The 21,441-nt window shown below is 53.2% G+C and overlaps 2 protein-coding genes across 9 annotated transcripts in view; both read left to right on the forward strand.

The window, feature by feature from the left end:
• LOC128420150 (zinc finger protein 420-like) overlaps positions 1-21,441 on the forward strand; it is an 85,192-nt gene that overhangs the window by 42,302 nt on the left and 21,449 nt on the right. Inside the window, exon 1 of one of the 8 annotated variants that reach the window (XM_053401640.1) lies at positions 3,273-3,296. The exons of the other annotated variants lie outside the window; for them this stretch is intronic. The gene's annotated coding sequence lies outside the window, so the exon portion shown is untranslated. Of the gene's footprint in view, positions 1-3,272; positions 3,297-21,441 lie in introns of those variants that run through there. 8 annotated transcript variants of the gene reach the window in all.
• LOC128420394 (zinc finger protein 271-like) lies at positions 3,031-11,558 on the forward strand. Its single transcript, XM_053401993.1, has 7 exons — positions 3,031-3,134; positions 3,636-4,130; positions 4,728-4,809; positions 6,853-6,935; positions 7,258-7,384; positions 9,352-9,789; positions 9,910-11,558. Exons 2-7 carry the CDS (start codon positions 3,717-3,719, stop codon positions 11,421-11,423), a joined length of 2,658 nt encoding a protein of 885 aa, XP_053257968.1. The 5' UTR covers positions 3,031-3,134; positions 3,636-3,716; the 3' UTR covers positions 11,424-11,558.

The raw sequence follows: 21,441 nt of genomic DNA on the forward strand, positions 1-21,441 counted from the left end.
TCTTCCTGCCCAAGTACAGAACTTTACGTATTTCCCTGTTGAAATTCCTTTTGTTAGCTTGTGCCCAGGTCTCCAGTCTGTTAAGCTCATGTTGAATCCTGATTCTTTCTTCTGTGACATTAGCTACCCCTCCTAGTTTGGTGTCATTGCAACTCTGATGAGCGTCCCCTCAACTCTTCTGTCCAAGTTGTCTAATAAAGGCATTGAATGACAGACCCAGGACAGAATCCTGCGGCAATTGTCGCTTTCTTCCAGCACAGTGAGAAATATGCATTGGCCATCTTTAGTGCAGTTGTTCCGCAGCCTGTCTTATGGTATTTACACTCCTGGTTTTGCAGAGGCCCATCCCCTCAACCTCCCAAATAGGAGACAGCCAGCATGTTCAAAACTGACAAATTAAGGTATACTTCTTGCTCAGGCATGTGCCTCCAAGCTCCTTCTTTTCTCCTGCCCTGGAAGGTGGGATCTGAACCAACGGCTTCAAGATAAGAGGAATGGAGATTCTGATTAAAGTTCAGGAAAAACGTTCTGACTGCATGACGTGTTGAACTGTGGATCAGACTCCCTCCGAAGGAGGTTTTTAAGCAGAGGTTGGGTGGTCCTCAGTTCATGCATTGCAGGGGGTTGGACTAGATGTCCTTTGAGGTGCCTTCCTCCTCTCCCCTTCTCTTCTCTTTCTGACTGCCACAGTCATCCTCCGCATCTCCAGGAAGGTGGCAATGTTTGCTTGAAGCTCTTCCTGGGATCTGCTGAACACACAGAGGACGCCTGCCAGAAAAGGCACAACTGGGGGGGGGGGAGGGTTCCTCTGTGAGTCAGGAGAAGCAAGGTTACATAGTGACACCCAAAGGATACCAGAGAAATAAAGTTTCTACACAGGGATACAAAGAGTTATACACAAATTTATCTAGAGGTTCTACAAGTCACAAGAAGAGTTACTTTGTTTTGGAAAGTAGCAAAAAGCTTCATTAGGAAGGAAGCATAAGAGAGGAAGGCTGAATGAAATGGGGGGGGGGAGGGAAGAGCCTCCCTCGACCTCCGAGTAAAGGTCGCACTGCCTTATTTCTTGCTTGAGGGTCCCAATCCTTTCAAGGTGCAGTTTACACCTTGCAGAGCCCCTCCCCCTCCGGGCCTTTCGTGCTCCTCCTGCTTCTGTTTCCAGGGGAAGGAAGAGCTCAGAAGCCGGTCCAGGGGGGCCCCCAAAGAAGACCCCCCCCCGGTTGCTGCTGCAATGCCCGGGGCTCCTGCTTTGCAGAGGGAGGGGGGGAGAGCTGGGTGCGCCCGGCTCGCCCAGGGTTCAAAGGAACTGGGCTGGATTCCGGGAGAGGACTAGGAATAAAGGGGGCCGTGTCCCCCAGAGCCAAAGACCCTTCCTCCCCATCCCTTCCTGCAAGGGGGGTGCCTGTTGCGTCTCTGCTCCGCAAGTGCTGCCTCGGGGGCGCCTTCTGGGATCCGTGAGTCTCTTTTCTCTTCCCGCTTAGGGTGCATTGGAGAGAAGGGGGGTGTCTAGCCGCGCAATAAAGTATTTGAGGGGGGGCAGCCACCCCACAGTTGAGGGGCATTGCCATTCAAATTGTGTGCCTCTTCATGTGATTGATAATGCGGGACGGGGCTTGCCAGCCTCCCCCGTATTTTATTCCAGTTGGCACTCCTGCCAGGGTCCGGGGTGTGTGTGCATGGGGGGCTGTTCATTTCCTGCAGGGGGGACCCCCGAGTCAGGGAGCAGCGGGTCCTGGCCCCCTTCTTCTCTGCAAACCCAGGGAGGGGGCGAGTTTGCAGGAGCTCTGCCACTCTCCTCTTCCTTCGTCTGGGGGTCTTTGAGTCAGGGGGAAAAGGGCAGGCAAAGAAACCCCCTTCAGATGGACGAATCAGGGACACTGAGGAAGAGAGCGAGGCATTTCGACACGAAATACAGTGGTACCTCGGGTTAAGAACTAAATTCGTTCCGGAGGTCCGTTCTTAACCTGACACTGTTCTTAACCTGAAGCAGCACTTTAGCTAATGGGGCCTCCTGCTGCCGCGGGAGATCGATTTCTGTTCTCACCCTGAAGCAAAGTTCTTAAACTGAAGCACTATTTCTGGGTTAGTGGAGTCTGTAACCTGAAGCGTATGTAACCCGAGGTACCACTGTATCGTTCTTTTCCAAACGTTTTCACAATAACCTTCAGATCAAATAGAGTGGTACCTCAATTTTTGTTGTAAATGCTGTATAGGATTTCTCTTTCTGCTTTGATAACTTTGTTTGGGTTTTTTACTAACTTCCCTTCTTCTTTTTTAAAGTATGAAGATTAACTCTTTGTAGACGACTCAGCAACTCTCCCCAGAAAGTATCACATGGCCTGTCAAAAAAAGCACAGGGCAGCAGCAAAGTCAGCTGCAGCGCCCCCCCCACCCCCAAATTATGCCCCAGGGCTTAACCAAAACAGTGGGCTTCGTTTTGTTTAATTGGTTATGGGAAGTCTATAGTGCAGAAAGGGTTAATCTGAGGATTGATGTGAAATGACTGATGCCTGAGCAGGGCTATATAATATATCCCCTGCAAAGCTGCATTACATTCTGTACTGTGTACAATAAAGGATTTTTGCTTTCTGTTCAGGCAAAAAAAAAAAAAATACAGTGGTACCTCAAGTGTCGCATACGCTTCAGGTTACAGAATCCACTAACCCGAGGGACTATTTCTGGAACGAATTAAGTTCTTAACCCGAGGTACCAGTGGATATGCAAAGGAGGCAAAGCCGACCCGCTGTGCGAGAAAGACCAAGAGCGAGGCTGGGGAGGGGGAGGCAGAGAAGGAAGCGCCGCTGCTGCTTCTTGCGGCGCCGAGTTCATCCTCTGGACCCGGGCGAGGGCGAGGGGGGCGAGGGAGCCCGGACCCTGCGGGCTGCTTTCCCCCGGCCCGATCCTGCAGGCTCTCCGCTCTTGGCCCAGCGCCTCCCGGGGGGGGGGTCCCACGAAGCTCGGCCCCATCCAGGCTCTCCGGGAAGGGACCCTCTTGCCCGGGGAGGGAGCAGCTCGCCAAGGGTTAAGGGGCGCCGAGCTGGCCTCCTAGAGAGGACAGGAAAGGAAGGCGGGCCGCTGCTCCCCCTCCCCCCTCTGACGTCCCTTCCGGCCTGGCCCTCGCCTGCCGGGCTCTGGTGGGTCTCCTCTGGGGGAAGCCTGCGGAACTCCCTGCCCCGGGAAGGGGCCAAGGCGGCCGGGCGGAGGGCGGAAGCGGCCCTCGGAAGCAGCTCCGGAAAGCAAAGTCCCATCAAATGAGAAACTGCGTCGCTTCTCCTTTTGTGCACCCCGACGCTGAGGTAACATGATGGATCTCAGGACTTTGCGGATCTCAGTTGATTTTGTTTCCTCTTCAGCTGAGAAAAGGCTCTTTCTCCGGGGCCACTTGCATTCATCCTCCAAAGGAGCATTCTCAGAATTGCTTCTCCATTAGGGAATCTGCCAGCTGTCTCTCCCCTGGTGCTGCTGCTTCCTCCTCCTGCTGCTCTCCCAATATTTCCCAGCTTCTCCCCTCTGCAGCCTCTGGACTATGACCTTCTGCAAACCACTGTTGTAAATCTATACTGTTGCTCAGGGAACATTCTTCTTCTCTTGGCTGTGCTTTGATATTATAATAGAAGAATGTGTTTGATTCATAGGATTTGCTGCAGCTTGCATTAGAACTTGGCAGAGGACCAAGGGGCTCCTTCCGATCTCTTGGAGACTTCCGGAGAGCCCAGATGGATGAGCAAGACTCAGCTGGCCCTGAAGCAGGAAGAGGCCACGCCCAGGAAACTGGGAGTAGTGGGGGATTCCGGGAAAACTCCGTGCAGAAGATCCTGGGTGAGGAGGACACCCCTTGCTCAGAGGTGCAGAGCCAGCAGCTCAGTCAGTTCTGCTACCAGGAGGCCAAAGGACCCCGAGAGGTTTGCAGCCAACTCTACCACCTTGACCATCAGTGGCTGAAGCCAGAAAGGCACACGAAAGCTGAGATGTTGGACCTGGTGATCTTGGAGCAGTTCCTGACTGTCCTTCCTCTGGAGGTGGAGAGCTGGGTGAGGGAATGCGGAGCGGAGACCACTTCCCAGGCGGTGGCCCTGGCCGAAGGTTTCCTCCTGAGTCAGGCAGAGGAGAGGAAGCAGGCAGAGCAGCAGGTGAGAGAGACTTTCCTCTGGATACTCCCCAGGGGCTCCAAAGAGGAAGGAGAGTATTCCCAAATCATTTTCTAATGGCCCATCCTTTTTTGGAAAGCATCTAGGAACAGATATTATTATTATTTATGACACCCATGTGGCTGGGTGCCTTCCAGCACATATAAAAGCATAAGAAGACATCAGATGTCTTCTAAAAGTTATGCAGTTTTTTATCTCCTTCTCACCTGATGGGAGGGCATTCCCCAGGGTGGGTGCCACTGTGGAGAAGGTCTTCTGCCTGGTTCCCTGTAACTTCACTTATCACAGTGAGGGAATCAGCAGAAGACCCTCGGAACTGGACCTCAGTTCATGGAGACGCTCCTTTGGGTATGCTGGGCCTTTGAGGCCAACACTTTGAATTGTGCTGGGAAACGTTCTGGGAGCCAGTGAAGATCCTTGAGGACCAATGTTTCATGGTCCTGGCAGCCAACCCCAGACACCAGTCTAGCAGAAGCAGGAAGCAGCTTTCACCTCTGTCCCCCGAAAGCGCTTGCCTCTGCCATTCCTTCTCTAACCCTTCTCCCCATTCTCTGTTTTGAATCCTTGTTGCTCTTTCAGAGGAAGGATCTTTTGGCAGAAATGGGTCTTGATTCTTCTGAGGCAGAGAAGACTCCGCTGGACGCCAGAGTGAGGCCTCTGGGTAAGGAGGAAGGAGTGTTTTCTCCCCCGTTTTGTCACATTCTCTTGGTTTTGAAACTAATCTCTGAGTTCTTTGCATCTTATGGGGGAAGACACCTGGAGCCCAGAGCTCGGGGGGGGGGAGATGTATTTTTGCACAACTAATATATGAAATAAGGGGCAGTGGGTGGCGCTGTGGGTAAAAGCCTCAGTGCCTAGGGCTTGCCGATCGAAAGCTCGGCGGTTCGAATCCCCGCGGCGGGGTGCGCTCCCGTTGTTCGGTCCCAGCGCCTGCCAACCTAACAGTTCGAAAGCACTCCCGGGTGCAAGTAGATAAATAGGGACCGCTTACTAGCGGGAAGGTAAACGGCGTTTCCGTGTGCGGCTCTGGCTCGCCAGAGCAGCGATGTCACGCTGGCCACGTGACCCGGAAGTGTCTCTGGACAGCGCTGGCCCCCGGCCTCTTGAGTGAGATGGGCGCACAACCCCAGAGTCTGTCAAGACTGGCCCGTACGGGCAGGGGTACCTTTACCTTTTAATATATGAAATGGGTACAAATGTCCACATGTACTCAGCAGGGGAGACGTTTACGATAGTAATTTGATTAGTTTACAATCACAGTCCAATAATAGCCTCCTTATAACAATGTGAAATTACAATACAATTACTAATACCAATCTTATACAAAATTATATAATATAGGCGGCCCCCTCATGCTAAAACCGATGGTTTGATGATTTTCTTGATTTCTCCATTCCAAAATCTTATTAATTTCAATTACACTCCTGTCAAGATAACAATCCTTTATACAACAACTGCAGTATTAATGACTTCCATTCGTATGGAAACATCAAATAATATATAAAACTACAAGTGAGGCACTCCAGTGATATCCTTACTCTTCCCGTGTGTGGCAATCTTTCTGTTCATGATATTTCTTCCTGTCCTTGTAAAATGTTCTGTCTATCTTTTCCTGGTTGTTGCTGTTCTCCACCATTCCTTGGGCGGAGCAAATATCCCCTTGTGGTTTCAGAAATTCTCCATCACTCTGTCCTGTGCTTCGTTGTTTGGCAACTTTAACAGCAGCTGCAAAAATCACACTGTCCCAATAAATAACCTCTTTTTGCCATTTTTCTTCTCCGACTGGGAAAGAGAGGGATCGGTCAAACTGCAAATGACTCAGTAATGAACCTTATCAGCTCCCTCACAACTTTCAGATTCCTTACATCCCTCTGTCTGGCCTAAGATAAATGCGCATTTATCCAATTAGATTAAATTCCAAGTCCTTTTAGCATTATTCAGTTCAGTCTGTATATAATAAAGGACGGGGAAGAGTCAGCTCTAATTTTCCATCGTAAACATTTTGCAAAATAGAGCTTCCCTCCCTTTTTCCTTTTTGTTTTTACACACACAGTTCCATTTGATGTTATATTCCATATCTGTAATCCTGTTTCATCCCTGCTCACCTGTACATATATATTTTGAACTAGTATCCAATGGTGGGCTGCCAATTCATTAGTGTAGAGAAGAAAACTTGATATAAAGAAGCCATAGGCTCCCCTCCCCCCACTCACTGTCTTTGGCAGCAAATGAAGTCTACTCTCAAATTCAAACCTTAAAGATCTTGCAGCTGGTTCAGTTCCGCAGTTTATGATCTCATCTCTTCCTTCAAGGCCTGTACATTAGTCCAAATTGAGCTCTGATTGACAGGAGAACCTCTGCTTCTTAATGGCAGCGAAGGAGGGTTTTCGGCAGACGAAGGGCTTTTGCACTCAGCGCCTCCCTGCCTCCCGCAATCCATGCCGGAGCCGGAACCTGGTACCAAGACGAACTGGGAGTGAAGCCCGTTCCCCCCTGTCCCTGGGGGCAACTTGCAAGGAGAATTACCCTCAGTCATCCTTGTTTTTCCTTTGCCAACGATCTCCCGCTGCCTCCATTAAGGCAGAGCAGAACCGGAAGCTAGCAGGGGAGACTTGGACAAGCCCCATCTGCACTTAGAGATGCACTGTTTCACCTCTGAGAGAAGCAGGCGCTCACGGTTTCCACTTACCTTTGTCTCTCCCAGGAGACGGAATGATGCCACCAAGACCTGCTCCTTCATCTTTTCATGGTGGTGGAGGGGAGGCAGCAGCTGTGGACCCAGATCAGGTAGGGGGAAGGAGCCTTGTGGGGAAGGAGCGCTGGGATGCAGACTGGCTGGACACAGTTGGATGCAGAGGAATGGTGGGAGGAGCCAGAGAAGAGGGAGCCGACTGGGAGGAGGAGGAGGAGGAGGAGGTGTCTGAAGCTGGAGAGGGAAGAGGGCTGAGGGAGCAGAGGGAGTCTGTGGCAGAGAGCAGCCCAGACTCCGAGGCAGAAGCTGCAGCAGGAGAGAGGGATGAGGAAGGCAGAGAGGGGTCTGGCCGCTGTAGAAAACAACAGAGACAAGTGAATGTTCTCTAAGAGGACAGCCTTTTTCCTGTTCTGTTAGGGTCCAGTGTGCTTTGAAGATGTGGCTGTCCATTTCACAGACGAGGAGTGGGCGTTGCTGGATCCTGACCAGAGAGCTCTCCATAAGGAAGTCATGGAGGAGAGTCGTGGGATCTTGGACTCTCTCGGTAAGGCTCCCTATTGGATCATCCTATCTGTTTTGTAATTCAAGACATCTCTCTAGATGATGAACCTCTGATATTTCGATGGGGCTCAACAGCGCCACCCACAGCACCTGGGATGTTAACACTCCCACAGCAAACCTTGGATGGATGGCTATTGATTGTTTTCCCTGTGAATATTCTTCCTCCAGTTCTGCCATTTAAAACCATGATCAGGCTGTCTGAACTGCCCAGGCCTTCTTAAATGTAGGATTCAGAGTGATTTGAGGTGTTGAAGTAGCTTCAGTCACGTTTCCTGCTTTTGTTCTTGCTTGTCTCTCTCTGGTTGACCAAAGAGTCGCTTGACATTGGAGATGGCACAGATTCCACGACTGAACCAAACAAACACCATCCCAAAACAGAGTCAGGCCTTTTGAATCTCAGGCAGTGAACCCTGTAGTAACAATAATGATAATTTTATTATTTTCACCCTGCCCATCTGACTGGGTGGCCCCAGCCACTCTGGGCAACTTCCAACAAATAGAAAAACATAATAAAACATCAAACATTAAAAACTTCCCAATACAGAGATGCCTTCAGAAGTCCTCTAAAAGTTGCATAGCTATTTCCTTGACATCTGATGGGAGGGCGTTCCACAGGGTGGGTGCCCCTACCGAGAAGCCCCCTGCCTCGTCCCCTGTAACTTCTCACAATAATGTAACATTTAAGTACAGTGGTACTTCGGGTGAAGAACTTAATTCGTTCTGGAGGTCTCTTGTTTGGCAGAGTCCAATTCGGCGATGTGCAGGATCTGTGGTTCCTCTAGAGCCAACAAAATGTGCGCTCAGGCTCTATCATCCTCTTCACGTTCCTGCTCAGAGGGTTGTGGATTCAAACCAGTTTCCACACAGTACCAAAGTCTATCACATTTTAGAACCAGTTCAAGCTTGAGAGCCCAAGTCAGGTAGTTCTTACCATTCAGATGTTCCATCTGGGCAGTGTTGCCAAGATTAATAAACTGCGCAGGTTTCTGAGCTGACGTGGCTTCTGCTCCTTGCTGCACCGGGTCTGCTTCTTTGGTACACGGCCTCACCACTGGACCTTCAGTCCCTTTGAGGTCCTCACCAACATCACCCTGATTCTCCAGCTTTAGCAATTGGCCATCCATAAAACACTGGGCCCCATGACCTGACACGAAACGTAAACTAATAACGCAGAGTTTTAAAGAATAAGAGCTTTACTGAGTTAAAATAAACTTCTTGATAAACAACATGGTTCCAAACAGGTTGACTGAGATTCCATACTGACTCTGCTCACAACTGAGGCAGACTGACTCTGACTGAAATCTTTCAGAGAACACACAGAGAAAATGGCTGCTAAGTCACATGTCAGAGTGACTCAACAGTTAGCAGTTAGGCCTGAATAACTTTAGTAGGCCCAAATGATTGTGCAGTCCCAGCACTTCCCAGCCTGCTTTGATGCTTATACTCTCATGTGTCTTTGTCACATGACAAGAAGTTCACGTTTGCCATTTTTATTCCCCTACTCTTACATCGCCCACCACAAGGCAGCTGACTATGACCAAGTCAGTCCAGAGTCAATGTTCCCAAATATTTCTCCAGCTCTTAAAATTTGTTTATTGCATACTGAACAACTTAGCATATTGAATATATCTTAATTTTAACAGGGAACTTTCCCGCATTGGCCACCTTTTTCAATAAAAGCAGATTTTATTTATGAAGATAGTACAGATGCATATTTAAATTGGAACAAAATGACAGTACCAGGTTAAGCTGTACTTTTAAACACCTGAGAGAGAAAACATCTAATATTCAACTTGATTTGTATACAAAACTAGACATTTTTATAGAACAAAAGGAACGTTATAACATCTAACTCCCTTCAGTTCTTCCCCTGTCCCAAGCATTAATTAGCATTGTTCCGTAATTTCGGACTGCACTTCTTCCCGAGACTCTAATCCGTTGGCCTCTTAGTTTCAGGTGGTGATGAATTGGAAATGAAGAACAAGGGAGACTACAACGAAATCCACACAGTGGAGGAGCCATATCAGGATTCAGACTGTGGAGAGGGCTTCAGTCAGAGCTCCCATTCCACTTCCCATCAAAGAAATCCCGTTGAGAAGAAACCCTATCAGTGCTTGGAATGTGGAAAAAGCTTCACCTGGAAACAGAGTTTGGCTGCCCATCAAAGAATTCATACAAAAGAGAAACCCTATCACTGCTTGGAGTGTGGAAAGAGCTTCAGTCACAGCCACAATCTCACTTCCCATCGTAGAATTCATACAGGGGAGAAACCATATCACTGCGTGGAATGTGGAAAGAGCTTCAGTCAGGGCTCCCATCTCACTTCCCATCAAAGGATTCATACAGGGGAGAAACCCTATCAGTGCTTGGAATGTGGAAAGAGCTTCAGTCAAACTCATACAGGGGAGAAACCCTATCAGTGCTTGGAATGTGGAAAAAGCTTCACTCAGAGTGCCCATCTCATTTACCATCATAGAATTCATACAGGGGAGAAACCGTATCAGTGCTTGGAATGTGGAAAGAGGTTCAGCCGGAAAATAAGTTTCACTTCCCATCAAAGAATTCATACAGGGGAAAACCCCTATCAGTGCATGGAATGTGGAAAGAGCTTCATTAACAGCGCCACACTCACTTCCCATCAAAGAATTCATACAGGGGAGAAACCATATCACTGCTTGGAGTGTGGAAAGAGCTTCAGCAAAAAAAGCAGTTTCACTTCCCATCAAAGAATTCACACAGGAGAAAAACCCTATCAGTGCTTGGAGTGTGGGAAGAGCTTCACCTGGAAAGAAAATCTCACTTCCCATCAAAGGATTCATACAGGGGAGAAACCCTTAGAGTGCGTGGAATGTGGAAAGAGCTTCGGTAAAAAAAGCAGTCTCACTGTCCATCAAAGAATTCACACAGGAGAAAAACCCTATCAGTGCGTAGAATGTGGAAAGAGCTTCACCAGGAAAAAATATCTCACTGTCCATCAAAGAATTCACACAGGAGAAAAACCCTATCGGTGTGTAGAATGTGGAAAGAGCTTCACTGATAGGTCCTCTCTCACCTCCCATCAAAGAATCCATACAGGGGAGAAAACATATCACTGCTTGGAGTGTGGAAAGAGCTTCACCAGGAAGGAAAGTCTCACTGTCCATCAAAGAATTCACACAGGAGAAAAACCCTATCAGTGTGTGGAATGTGGAAAGAGCTTCACTGATAGGTCCTCTCTCACCTCCCATCAAAGAATTCATACAGGGGAGAAACCATATCACTGCTTGAAGTGTGGAAAGAGCTTCACCAGGAAAGAAAGTCTCACTGTCCATCAAAGAATTCATACAGGGGATAACCCCTATCAGTGTGTGGAATGTGGAAAGAGTTTCAGCCACGGCTACAATCTCACTTCCCATCAAAGAATTCATACAGGGGAGAAACCCTATCAGTGTGTTGAATGTGGAAAGAGCTTCACTGATAGCTCCTCTCTCACCTCCCATCAAAGAATTCATACAGGGGAGAAACCATATCACTGCTTGGAGTGTGGAAAGAGCTTCAGTCACAGCCACGATCTCACTTGCCATCGTAGAATTCATACAGGGGAGAAACCATATCAGTGCCTGGAATGTGGAAAGAGCTTCAATCAGAGGGCCCATCTCACTTCCCATCAAAGGATTCATACAGGGGAGAAACCCTATCAGTGCTTGGAATGTGGAAAGAGCTTCACCAGGAAAGAAACTCTCACTTCCCATCAAAGAATTCATACAGGAGAAAACACCTTTCAGTGCCTGGAATGTGGAAAGAGATTCATTAACAGCTCCACACTCACTTCCCATCAAAGAATTCATACAGGGGAGAAACCCTTTAAGTGCTTGGAATGTGGAAAAAGCTTCACCTGGAAAATAAGTTTCACTTCCCATCAAAGAATTCATACAGGAGAAAACCCCTTTCAGTGCCTGGAATGTGGAAAGAGCTTCACCAGGAAGGTAGGTCTCAGTGCCCATCAAAAATTACACACAGCAGAGAAGTCAGATCAGTGTTAGGAATGTGGAAAGAGCTTCAGTCAAAAAGGAAATCTCATTTCATCAAAGAATACATACAGGGGAGGAATCATGAGTGCCAAGTGTGTGATTGGAAGGAGTTATGAAAGTCTGGTCTCATTTTTAAAGCTCTTTTTTAAAAAATTTGAGCTTTTAGAAAGAGGTTTTTGATGGGGCATTGGGATGATGTACTGCCCCCCTGTTGGCCTACAACTAGACCCTGCCATATGACCCATCATGTTCAAGGCCCATCAGGTCCCGTTCACCCTTAAAACCCCGCATTAACGAGGAATTAGACTGGCTCATTGAGCAAGGAGTACTCTAGCCTAATGCCCCAAAAAACCCCAATCATCACACCCGTCAAGCCCAATGGCTCAGTCCACATCTGCGCAGACTACAAATGTACCATAAACAACGCCCTTATGGCTCATGCATACCCGGTGCCAATGGTCAGCCATGTCCTTGCCACCCTGGTGGGGTCTAAAATTTTTGCCAAGCTGGCCCTGGCCCAGGCCTATCAGCAGTTGTCAGTGGATGAGGCCACTGCGGAGGCATAGACAATTGTAATGCACAGGGGCCCGTTCCGTGTCAAGTGACTGAAATTTAGTGTCCGCGTGGCCCCAGGCATATTCCAAAATCTAATGGACTCTCTCCTCAAAGGAATTCCCAGCGTCACACTCTTCTTCGATAATGTGTTGCTCACCGCGGCCACGCTGGGGGTGTTTGGGGACACACTCTGCACCGTCCTGCACTGTTTCCAGATGGCCAGCCTCAAGGTGAAGCAGGAAAAGTGTCTGCTAGGAGTTCAACAGGTGGTTTTTCTAGGATTTACAGTAGATGTAGACAGAGTCCACCTGACCGGGGACAAGATGAGGGCTATTTGCGACGCCCCTGCACCTAAGGGTAAGGCGGAACTCCAAGCCTTCTTGGGACTATTGAACTTTTACCATGCCTTCTTACCCCACAAGGCAGCAGTAGCAGAGCCCCTAGACAGACTGTTAGATAAGCGGGCCCCGTGGGTGTGGGGGCAGTGCCATGAGGCTGCGTTCCAAGCAGTCAACGATCTGCTTGTCTTGAACCCAGTCCTGGTGCACTTTGACGAGAGGTTGCCGGTGGTGCTGGCATGCGACACCTCGCCCTATGGTGTCGGTGCAGTACTAAGGCACCAACTTCCGGATGGAAGAGAGGTGCCGGTGTCTTCCTTTTCCCAGACACTCTCCACAGACGAGAGGAACTATTCGCAAATAGACAAAGAGGGCCTGGCAATTGTGAAGGGAGTAAAGAAATTTCACGATTTCTTGTATGGGCCCCCCTTTACCGTCATGACCGACCACAATTCGCTGCTTGGCCTATTCACACCCGAGAAGCAGACCCCTCAAATACTGTCACCCTGCGTCCTCAGGTGGTTGATTTTCCTCACCGGCTACCAGTATACACGGTCCACCAGCCTTGGAAGGCAATGGGCCACGCAGACACCCTCAGCAGACTGCCACTACCTGGACCTGACCCACCACCCACACGAGGTCATGAGCCTGGAACAGCTTCCTGACTGCCCCATTCAGGTACTGGAAGTAGCACGCCACTCCATGAAGGACAGGGTCATCTCCCGGGTCCTGGACTGGGTGTGGCGGGGATGGCCCAGTAGCAACCCTGGGCCGGAATCTGCGGGCTATACAACCCGCAAACACAAGTGGTCAGCCCACAAGGGGTGCCTGTTACGGGGAAGCAGGGTGGTCGTTCCCCAGCCTCTGTGCCGAAAGGTCCTCACAGCCCTACATGAAACACACCCGGGGGTAGTGAGGCCCTTAAGCTATGTGTGGTGGCCAGGAATTGGCGGGGAGATAGAGGCCTGGCTTAAATACTGCCAGACCTGAAAGGAGTCCTGCCCAGATCCCCCAAGGGCCCCCATCCAACCCCCGAGCACTCATCCGAGTACTATGCAGGCTGTTCACAACCCACAGACTCCCTGACACCCTCGTCTCCGACAACGGAACAGCATTCACATCACAGGAGTTCCAGACCTTCGCAACAGAAAATGCCATCCGCCATGCACGATCAGTGCCGTTCCACCCCGCCACCAATGGCCAAGCAGAGCGCATTGTGTGGACCACCAAGGACACCCTCCGCCGCATGACACAAGGGGACTGGGAGTATCGCCCAGCTGCATTTGTCCTAGCCCAGCATAGCACCCCCAGCACAATGATGGCCGGAGCCCAGCAGAACTCCTCATGGGCTGGCGCCTCACAACAAGACTGGACTGCCTTCACCCCAACAGGGCCCATGAGGAGGCAGCAGTGGGGGAAGGTAGGAACCCCCGGACCTTCCAGCTCCGCAGCCCAGTGTACGCAAAGAACTTCGGGGAGGGCCTGGCATGGGTACCCGCCACAGTCACCAGGGCGACTGGCCCCGTGTCATACGAGGTGCTAATGAAGGGGGGGAAGCTTGGCGCCACCACTGCGATCAACTGCTGTGATGGTTTCTGGGGGGGGAACTGCAAGGAGGGCTGGACAGAGGAATCCCAAGGGGATAGCAGAAGGGTGAGGCCCATAGAGCAGGAGGAGCGGGTAAGGGAGGCAGAACTAGGAAGTCCAGAAGTGACGGAGGCCGAGCAGCCACAGGAACCAGAACCACAACCGAGTGGACCAGCGGCGTCCAACCCAATGACCCCGTCACAGCCGGCAGCCCTGGAACAAGAGCCAGAACCAGGAACCCCTACTGAGAGACACCCAAGACCACAAGGCATACGTAGGTGACTGGCGTACCTTAAACACTACGAATGCTAACCTCCTGGGCGCAACGTGAACCCCAATCTGACGGGACTCATTGTGTAAATAATGTATATAAAAGCCTGAGGTTTGGGGGGCAATTAAATCACTGTTTTACAAGCTGCAATAAAGAGCATGAAATCACAACAGGACTCCTGAGTAGATTTCAGAGAATCTAATGCATCTTTGGTTGGGATTGTCCAGCAAGGAGATTGGAGATGGTTGCCAGTCAAAGGGTAGTTTAAGACTCAGGCGGGGAAAGACCTCCTTGTGAAAGGGGGGGCAGTTTTGGGAGACATTCCAGCCGTGGCATTGGCAGCCAGATGAGGAATCCTGGAAGAGGACACTCCAGGCTCATCTAGTCCAACCCCTGCAATTCAGGAACCCCGGTTCTTAGTCCCACCAGCTCCCTTGAGCTGGGCAACTCAGATGCCTGGAGCAGCGCCCGTTGGAGAGCAGCCTTGGGTCGCCTCTGGAGCTGGCCGGACCTTTTGGGCGGCTGTTTCCATCCCCCCTGCCTTCTGCTGGCAGGCCCGGTTGGGAGTTGTAGTGCAAAGCCCATTGAGAGTGCCTGGTCCTGGAGGTAGTTTTCAAGTTGGAACTATGTTTTGACCCTTTGCCAAAAGGAGATGCCACAAAGTGTGTGTCGGGAGGGTGTCTTTTCAGTGCCAGGATACAAGGTGCTCTCTTGACCTGGAGCCCAATCCCTCTCCTCCACCCCTAGAAAAGGGGGTCATGCAGGACCCCCTTTTCCTTCCTCTTTGCTCAGAGAGTCGGAACCAACTCTCTCTCAAGGGACCCTGGAGCCAAACACTTGCAGAGTTTTACTTCTCAAGCAAAGGGTGGGAAGGAATACATTCTTGTTGCTCTTGAGATGTACAGAAATCTGTTCCCCGCGGAGGGAGAAGCTCGCCAGGCCCCCAAAGTCCCCCGAGGGAGCAGCTCTGCACGCCCGGGGCTCCTCCGCAGGGAAAGAGGGACCAGCAAAAGGGTTAAGGGTCACCAAGCTGGCTTCCTAGAGAGGAATAAAGGGAGGAGGCTCCCCAGAGCACAAGCTCTGCCCCCATCCAGGCTTTTGTCTCTCTGCTCCGCAAGTGCTGCCTGGGGGCGCCTTCTGGGATCCGGTGAGTCGCCTTGGGGAGATGGGGGGTCCCAGGGCTGCAGGGGAGGGTCCCCCCAAGAAGACCCCTCTGGGGCCCTGGCTCCTGAGAGAGAGAGAGAGAGAGAGAGAAGGGAGCAGGGCGAGCTCCGCTTTGCAAGGGCTCAGAAGAACAGCCATGAGGGCCAGGGAGTCATGATGGGGCTCCGTGGGGATTCTGCTCAGCTCCTGCAAGGGGATCCCCAAGCCAGGGCTAAGAGGTTCTGCCCCCCTTCCTCTCTGCAAAGCCAGGGAGGCTGCAAGTAGCAGGAGGTCTGCAACTCTTGTCTTGCTCCTTTGGGGAGGGGTCACTGAGTCAGGAAGAAAAGGGCCTGCAAAGGAACCCTGATGGGATTGAGGAATCAGCCACGTTCCTTAGCCCAGGTGGCAGCCAGATGGAAACATTTGAAGGCAGAAATAAAAACTTGGCCTCTGTGCTAAACAAAGTCCTTCCATCTCGCAGTGCGCAGTTAGTGTTATGTACTGAAGTTCTCACCCTGGGCCAGCAGGGGGAAACTGTAGATCGTTTTCACTCAGTTCCGCATATGCAAATAAGGGATTGAAAGTGATGATCAGTGATTGGATAGTTACCAAAGTGGTTACCGTTGCGTTGTAGTGGAGCTCTATATAAGCAGGCTGGCTGAACCCTTCAGTTCAGTTCTGGCCTGGCCTGTGAATAAAGAAGAGCTGTTTGAAGAATCACTGTGTCGTCTGATATGTTCACCCACAACTTAACAGTTAGACCCATGGAACTCCCACAGGAGGAAGAGATGGCTTGAGAAGAGGATGAGGCCCATTCAGGAAGGAGCAGAGGGCTAGCGATGGCTCCAGGCCCCCCAGTGGGAGGCAGCCATGCTTCTGAAGGGGGAGAGAGTTGCCCTCAGAACAAAGACAGAAGTCTGTCTTCAGAATATGGGAATATGGTGCTTGAACTCCGAGTCTGGGCTGTGATTCAGACTCATCCATGCTGGCCCAGGGAACATTTCTCTTCTCCTGACTGTGTATCAATCTTGTAGTAGAAGAATGCATTTGCTTTACAGGATTCTCTGGCACCTCTCATTAGGACAGGCAGAACTTGGCAGAAGACCTAGGGACTCCTTCCGATCTCCTGGAGGTGTCAAGAGAATAGAGATGGATGAGCAAGACTCAGCTGGCCCTGAAGCAGGAAGAGGCCTTGCAACCCAACATGGGAGCAGTGGGGGATTCTGGGAAAACACTGTGAGGAAGGTAGCAGGACTCAGAAGAATAGCCATGAGGGCCAGGGAGTCATGATGAGGGACCCCCCAAAGTCATCTAGCCCACCCCTGGCCAGGCAGGAATCTTTTGCCCAGCCTGGGGCTCGAACCCAGGGGCCTGAGATCAAAGAGACTCGTGCTCTACCCACTGAGCTCTCCTGCCTTGTTCGGGTTCATTTCTGGAAGAGTCAGAGAGAGAGAATATGAACTTGGTTTGCTCCACCTTGCAAGGGTTAAAAAGAACTGAGCTGCATTCCTAGAGAGGACAGGGAATAAGGGGGGGATCAGGTCCTCCCAAGCAAATGCCCCTTCCTCCTTCCCAGGATCCTCCCTGCAAGAGGGGGAGGGGGCTTTCATTTCCTCTGCAGGAGCTGCCTCAGTTTCCCTTCTGGCATCTGGTGAGTTTCCTCTCTTTTCTGCCCTAGGGTGCATTGGGGAGAAGTGGGGCGGGGTGTCCCAGGGCTGCAGGGGACGGATCCGTGGGGATTCTGCTCAGCTCCTGCAAGGGGATCCCCAAGCCAGGGCTAAGAGGTTCTGCCCCCCTCAGTGACAGAGGGGTCACTGAGTCAGGAAGAAAAGGGCCTGCAAAGGAACCCTGATGGGATTTGTGGGAATTGTGTTCTGTGAGGTGGGTGCACTATATTTAGGAGAGAGAACGGGCCCAAGGCTGCCGGGGGGGGGGGAAGAGCCCTTGCGTCATCGCATATTAATTGGGGGCAGAGGTGGGATAGGAAGGTAAAACCCACACAGATCCTATTTAGTTTTGAGCCGACTGGCAGACTTAAACATTCATGAGGAAAACTGGGTGCTGCACTTACGCCCACAGATATGTGGAATTTTGAGTGAAATATACTCAGATCTCAGAGAGGATGAAACCTCTGATTCCCTCACATTTAAAGAGAGAGTGAAAGTGCGCTTTGGACTGACTGCAGAACAAAGCCCAAAAGCCTTTCGTGAAATTAAAAGGAAACCAGGAGAGACTTAGGCCCAACTGGGCAGCCAAATTGACAAAGCTCTGGACAGATGGGAGGAAAGTTAGATGAGCTCAAACAGCTCATCAGTTTAGAGCAATGTTTTCAAGAGGTTCCTGCTCATTTAGGCTGAAAACAGTAACTGAAGTCTCTACCTTGGGAGATGAAATCAAAGGAGACTTAGGGGGAGCAGTAATGCTCAGTCCCTTCCAGAAAAAGTAACCCAGGGAGGAAGTGGGGTCTCAAAACGACAGCCCTGAAGGGCAGGCCCAAGGGTGCCGGGGGGGGGGGAAGAGCCGTGATACGAAGTAAAATCCCACACAGAAACGTACCCAGGGACACAGAACAACCAGTTTAATAAAGGAGTGAAGATCTTTGATTAAAAAGAGAAAAAATTCCTGTCAGAAAATGACCAGCAAGCGCCAAGCCAGAGAGACTCAGGATGACCCAGCTGCTGCGCCTGAGGAGAATCCTAATATATTGAGTTAGAGATGATGAGGCTAAGATTGGAATTGTCTAAGGTGGAAGCAGAGAAAGAAAGAGAAGAGGCCAGAATGGCAGCTGCCCTTCATCTAGCAGAGAGAGAGGGAGGGAGGGAGAGAGAGAGAGAGAGAGAGAGAGGGAGGGAGGGAGGGAGAGAGAGAGAGAGAGAGAGAGGGAGAGGGAGGGAGAGAGAGAGAGATTTGAGCCCAAGAAGAAAGAAACATGTTTCCTTTAAAAATGGAGGAGATTAAGGCGAGGGCAGAACTGCCGCAAGCAATGTTGGGGGCGGAGATTTTACCTCAGCAAATGTAAAGTATGTAAAAGGTGATGGTGTGCAGGCCTAACGGTCCAAGCTTCAAAATGCCAGTTTTCAAAATGAGGCAAGTCAAATATTTCGGTCCCAAGGGGTGGAAATATTTATCCTGATTGGAGCAAGGCAAAGGTCCTTCAAGAGGGGCCTGGACCCTCCACAGAAAGAGAAAGAAGAGCTTTTCTGGGGGGACAGGGATATTGTCCTCCATTTATTCCTCCTTTTAGCCCCCATGCTGCTCCTTGACATGACTGGGAGAAGAAAGACCAGCCAGACAAGAGCATTTGGAGGGACCCCTAGTAAAGGGGGTCTTCCCCTCATCCTCTCCTTGCAGGACCCCCTTTTCCTTCCTCTTTGCAACTCTCTCTCAAGGGACCCTGGAGCCAAACACTTGCAGAGTTTTACTTCTCAAGCAAAGGGTGGGAAGGAATACATTCTTGTTGCTCTTGAGATGTACAGAAATCTCTTCTCCTGATTTTTAACACCGCAGGCCTGCTGTGATGGGTTTCCTTGTCCCCCTTGCCACTGAAAAATTCCATTTCACTGCCTCTTTGCCGATTGTTACGTTTAATTACTTCTTCTAAGGTAAAGATGTTATGCTGCATCTTTGAGACACTGCACTTACTGCTGCTTTTTTCTGTTCTGGGTCTGAATAAATCTTAATCTTATTGCTTTTTGTGTGGTCCTTTCCTGCTGCTTGATATACAAGGGACGCTTCTTTCTTTAGTTGTCCGTGGCATTTCCATCCAGGTGCCAGAGACCTGGTTCTCCCCCTTGGCAGCCCCAGGCCGAGAGAGGGGCTCCTCCTCCGGGACACGGGTTCCCCCTTCCCACGCACACGCGCCCACTCCGGCTTCTTCCCGGCCAGGCACCCCCCTCCCAGGCCCCCCTCTTGCTGGGACACGGCTCTCTGCCCCCCAGGAGCCCCCTAGAGAGACACCCCCGGGCCCCCCACCTGGCCCCCCCAAGACCCCCCTGGAAGGCTCTCCGCTCCCCCGCCCAGACGCCCCAGGCCGAGAGAGGGGCTCCTCCTCCGGGACACGGGTTCCCCCTTCCCACGCACACGCGCCCAGTCCGGCTTCTTCCCGGCCAGGCGCCCCCCTCCCAGGCCCCCCTCTTGCTGGGACACGGCTCTCTGCCCCCCCAGACCCGCCCAGGAGCCCCCAAGAGAGACACCGCCGGGCCCCCCACCTGGCCCCCCAAGACCCCCCTGGAAGGCTCCCCCGCCCAGACGCCCCAGGCAGAGAGAGGGGCTCCTCCTCCGGGACACGGGTTCCCCCTTCCCACGCACACGCGCCCAGTCTGGCTTCTTCCCGGCCAGGCGCCCCCCTCCCAGGTCCCCCTCTTGCTGGGACACGGCTCTCTGCCCCCCAGACCCGCCCAGGAGCCCCCAAGAGAGACACCCCGGGCCCCCCACCTGGCCCCCCCCAAGACCCCCCTGGAAGGCTCCCCCGCCCAGACGCCCCAGGCAGAGAGAGGGGCTCCTCCTCCGGGACACGGGTTCCCCCTTCCCATGCACACGCGCCCAGTCCGGCTTCTTCCCGGCCAGGCGACCCCCTCCCAGGCCCCCCTCTTGCTGGGACACGGCTCTCTGCCCCCCCAGACCCGCCCAGGAGCCCCCAAGAGAGACACCCCGGGCCCCCCACCTGCCCCCCCAAGACCCCCCTGGAAGGCTCCCCCGCCCAGACGCCCCAGGCCGAGAGAGGGGCTCCTCCTCCGGGACACGGGTTCCCCCTTCCCACGCACACGCGCCCAGTCCGGCTTCTTCCCGGCCAGGCGCCCCCCTCCCAGGCCCCCCTCTTGCTGGGACACGGCTCTCTGCCCCCCCAGACCCGCCCAGGAGCCCCCAAGAGAGACACCGCCGGGCCCCCCACCTGGCCCCCCAAGACCCCCCTGGAAGGCTCCCCCGCCCAGACGCCCCAGGCAGAGAGAGGGGCTCCTCCTCCGGGACACGGGTTCCCCCTTCCCACGCACACGCGCCCAGTCTGGCTTCTTCCCGGCCAGGCGCCCCCCTCCCAGGTCCCCCTCTTGCTGGGACACGGCTCTCTGCCCCGCAGCCCCCCAGGAGCCCCCAAGGGAGACACCCCGGGCCCCCCATAGACCCCCCTGGAAGGCTCCCCCGCCCAGACGCCCCTTGGCAGCCCCAGGCCGAGAGAGGGGCTCCTCCTCCGGGACACGGGTTCCCCCTTCCCACGCACACGCGCCCAGTCCGGCTTCTTCCCGGCCAGGCGCCCCCCTCCCAGGCCCCCCTCTTGCTGGGACACGGCTCTCTGCCCCCCAGGAGCCCCCTAGAGAGACACCCCCGGGCCCCCCACCTGGCCCCCCCAAGACCCCCCTGGAAGGCTCTCCGCTCCCCCGCCCAGACGCCCCAGGCCGAGAGAGGGGCTCCTCCTCCGGGACACGGGTTCCCCCTTCCCACGCACACGCGCCCAGTCCGGCTTCTTCCCGGCCAGGCGCCCCCCTCCCAGGCCCCCCTCTTGCTGGGACACGGCTCTCTGCCCCCCAGACCCGCCCAGGAGCCCCCAAGAGAGACACCCCGGGCCCCCCACCTGCCCCCCCAAGACCCCCCTGGAAGGCTCCCCCGCCCAGACGCCCCAGGCAGAGAGAGGGGCTCCTCCTCCGGGACACGGGTTCCCCCTTCCCACGCACACGCGCCCAGTCCGGCTTCCTCCCGGCCAGGCGCCCCCCTCCCAGGTCCCCCTCTTGCTGGGACACGGCTCTCTGCCCCCCCAGACCCGCCCAGGACACACCCGGGCCCCCCACCTGGCCCCCCAAGACCCCCCTGGAAGGCTCCCCCGCCCAGACGCCCCTTGGCAGCCCCAGGCAGAGAGAGGGGCTCCTCCTCCGGGACACGGGTTCCCCCTTCCCACGCGCACGCGCCCAGTCCGGCTTCTTCCCGGCCAGGCACCCCCCTCCCAGGCCCCCCTCTTGCTGGGACACGGCTCTCTGCCCCCCCAGGAGCCCCCAAGAGAGACACCCCCGGGCCCCCCACCTGGCCCCCCCAAGACCCCCCTGGAAGGCTCTCCGCTCCCCCGCCCAGACGCCCCAGGCCGAGAGAGGGGCTCCTCCTCCGGGACACGGGTTCCCCCTTCCCACGCACACGCGCCCAGTCCGGCTTC

This window comes from Podarcis raffonei, chromosome 8, assembly GCF_027172205.1.
Source record: "Podarcis raffonei isolate rPodRaf1 chromosome 8, rPodRaf1.pri, whole genome shotgun sequence".
NCBI classification, from domain to species: Eukaryota; Metazoa; Chordata; class Lepidosauria; order Squamata; family Lacertidae; genus Podarcis; species Podarcis raffonei.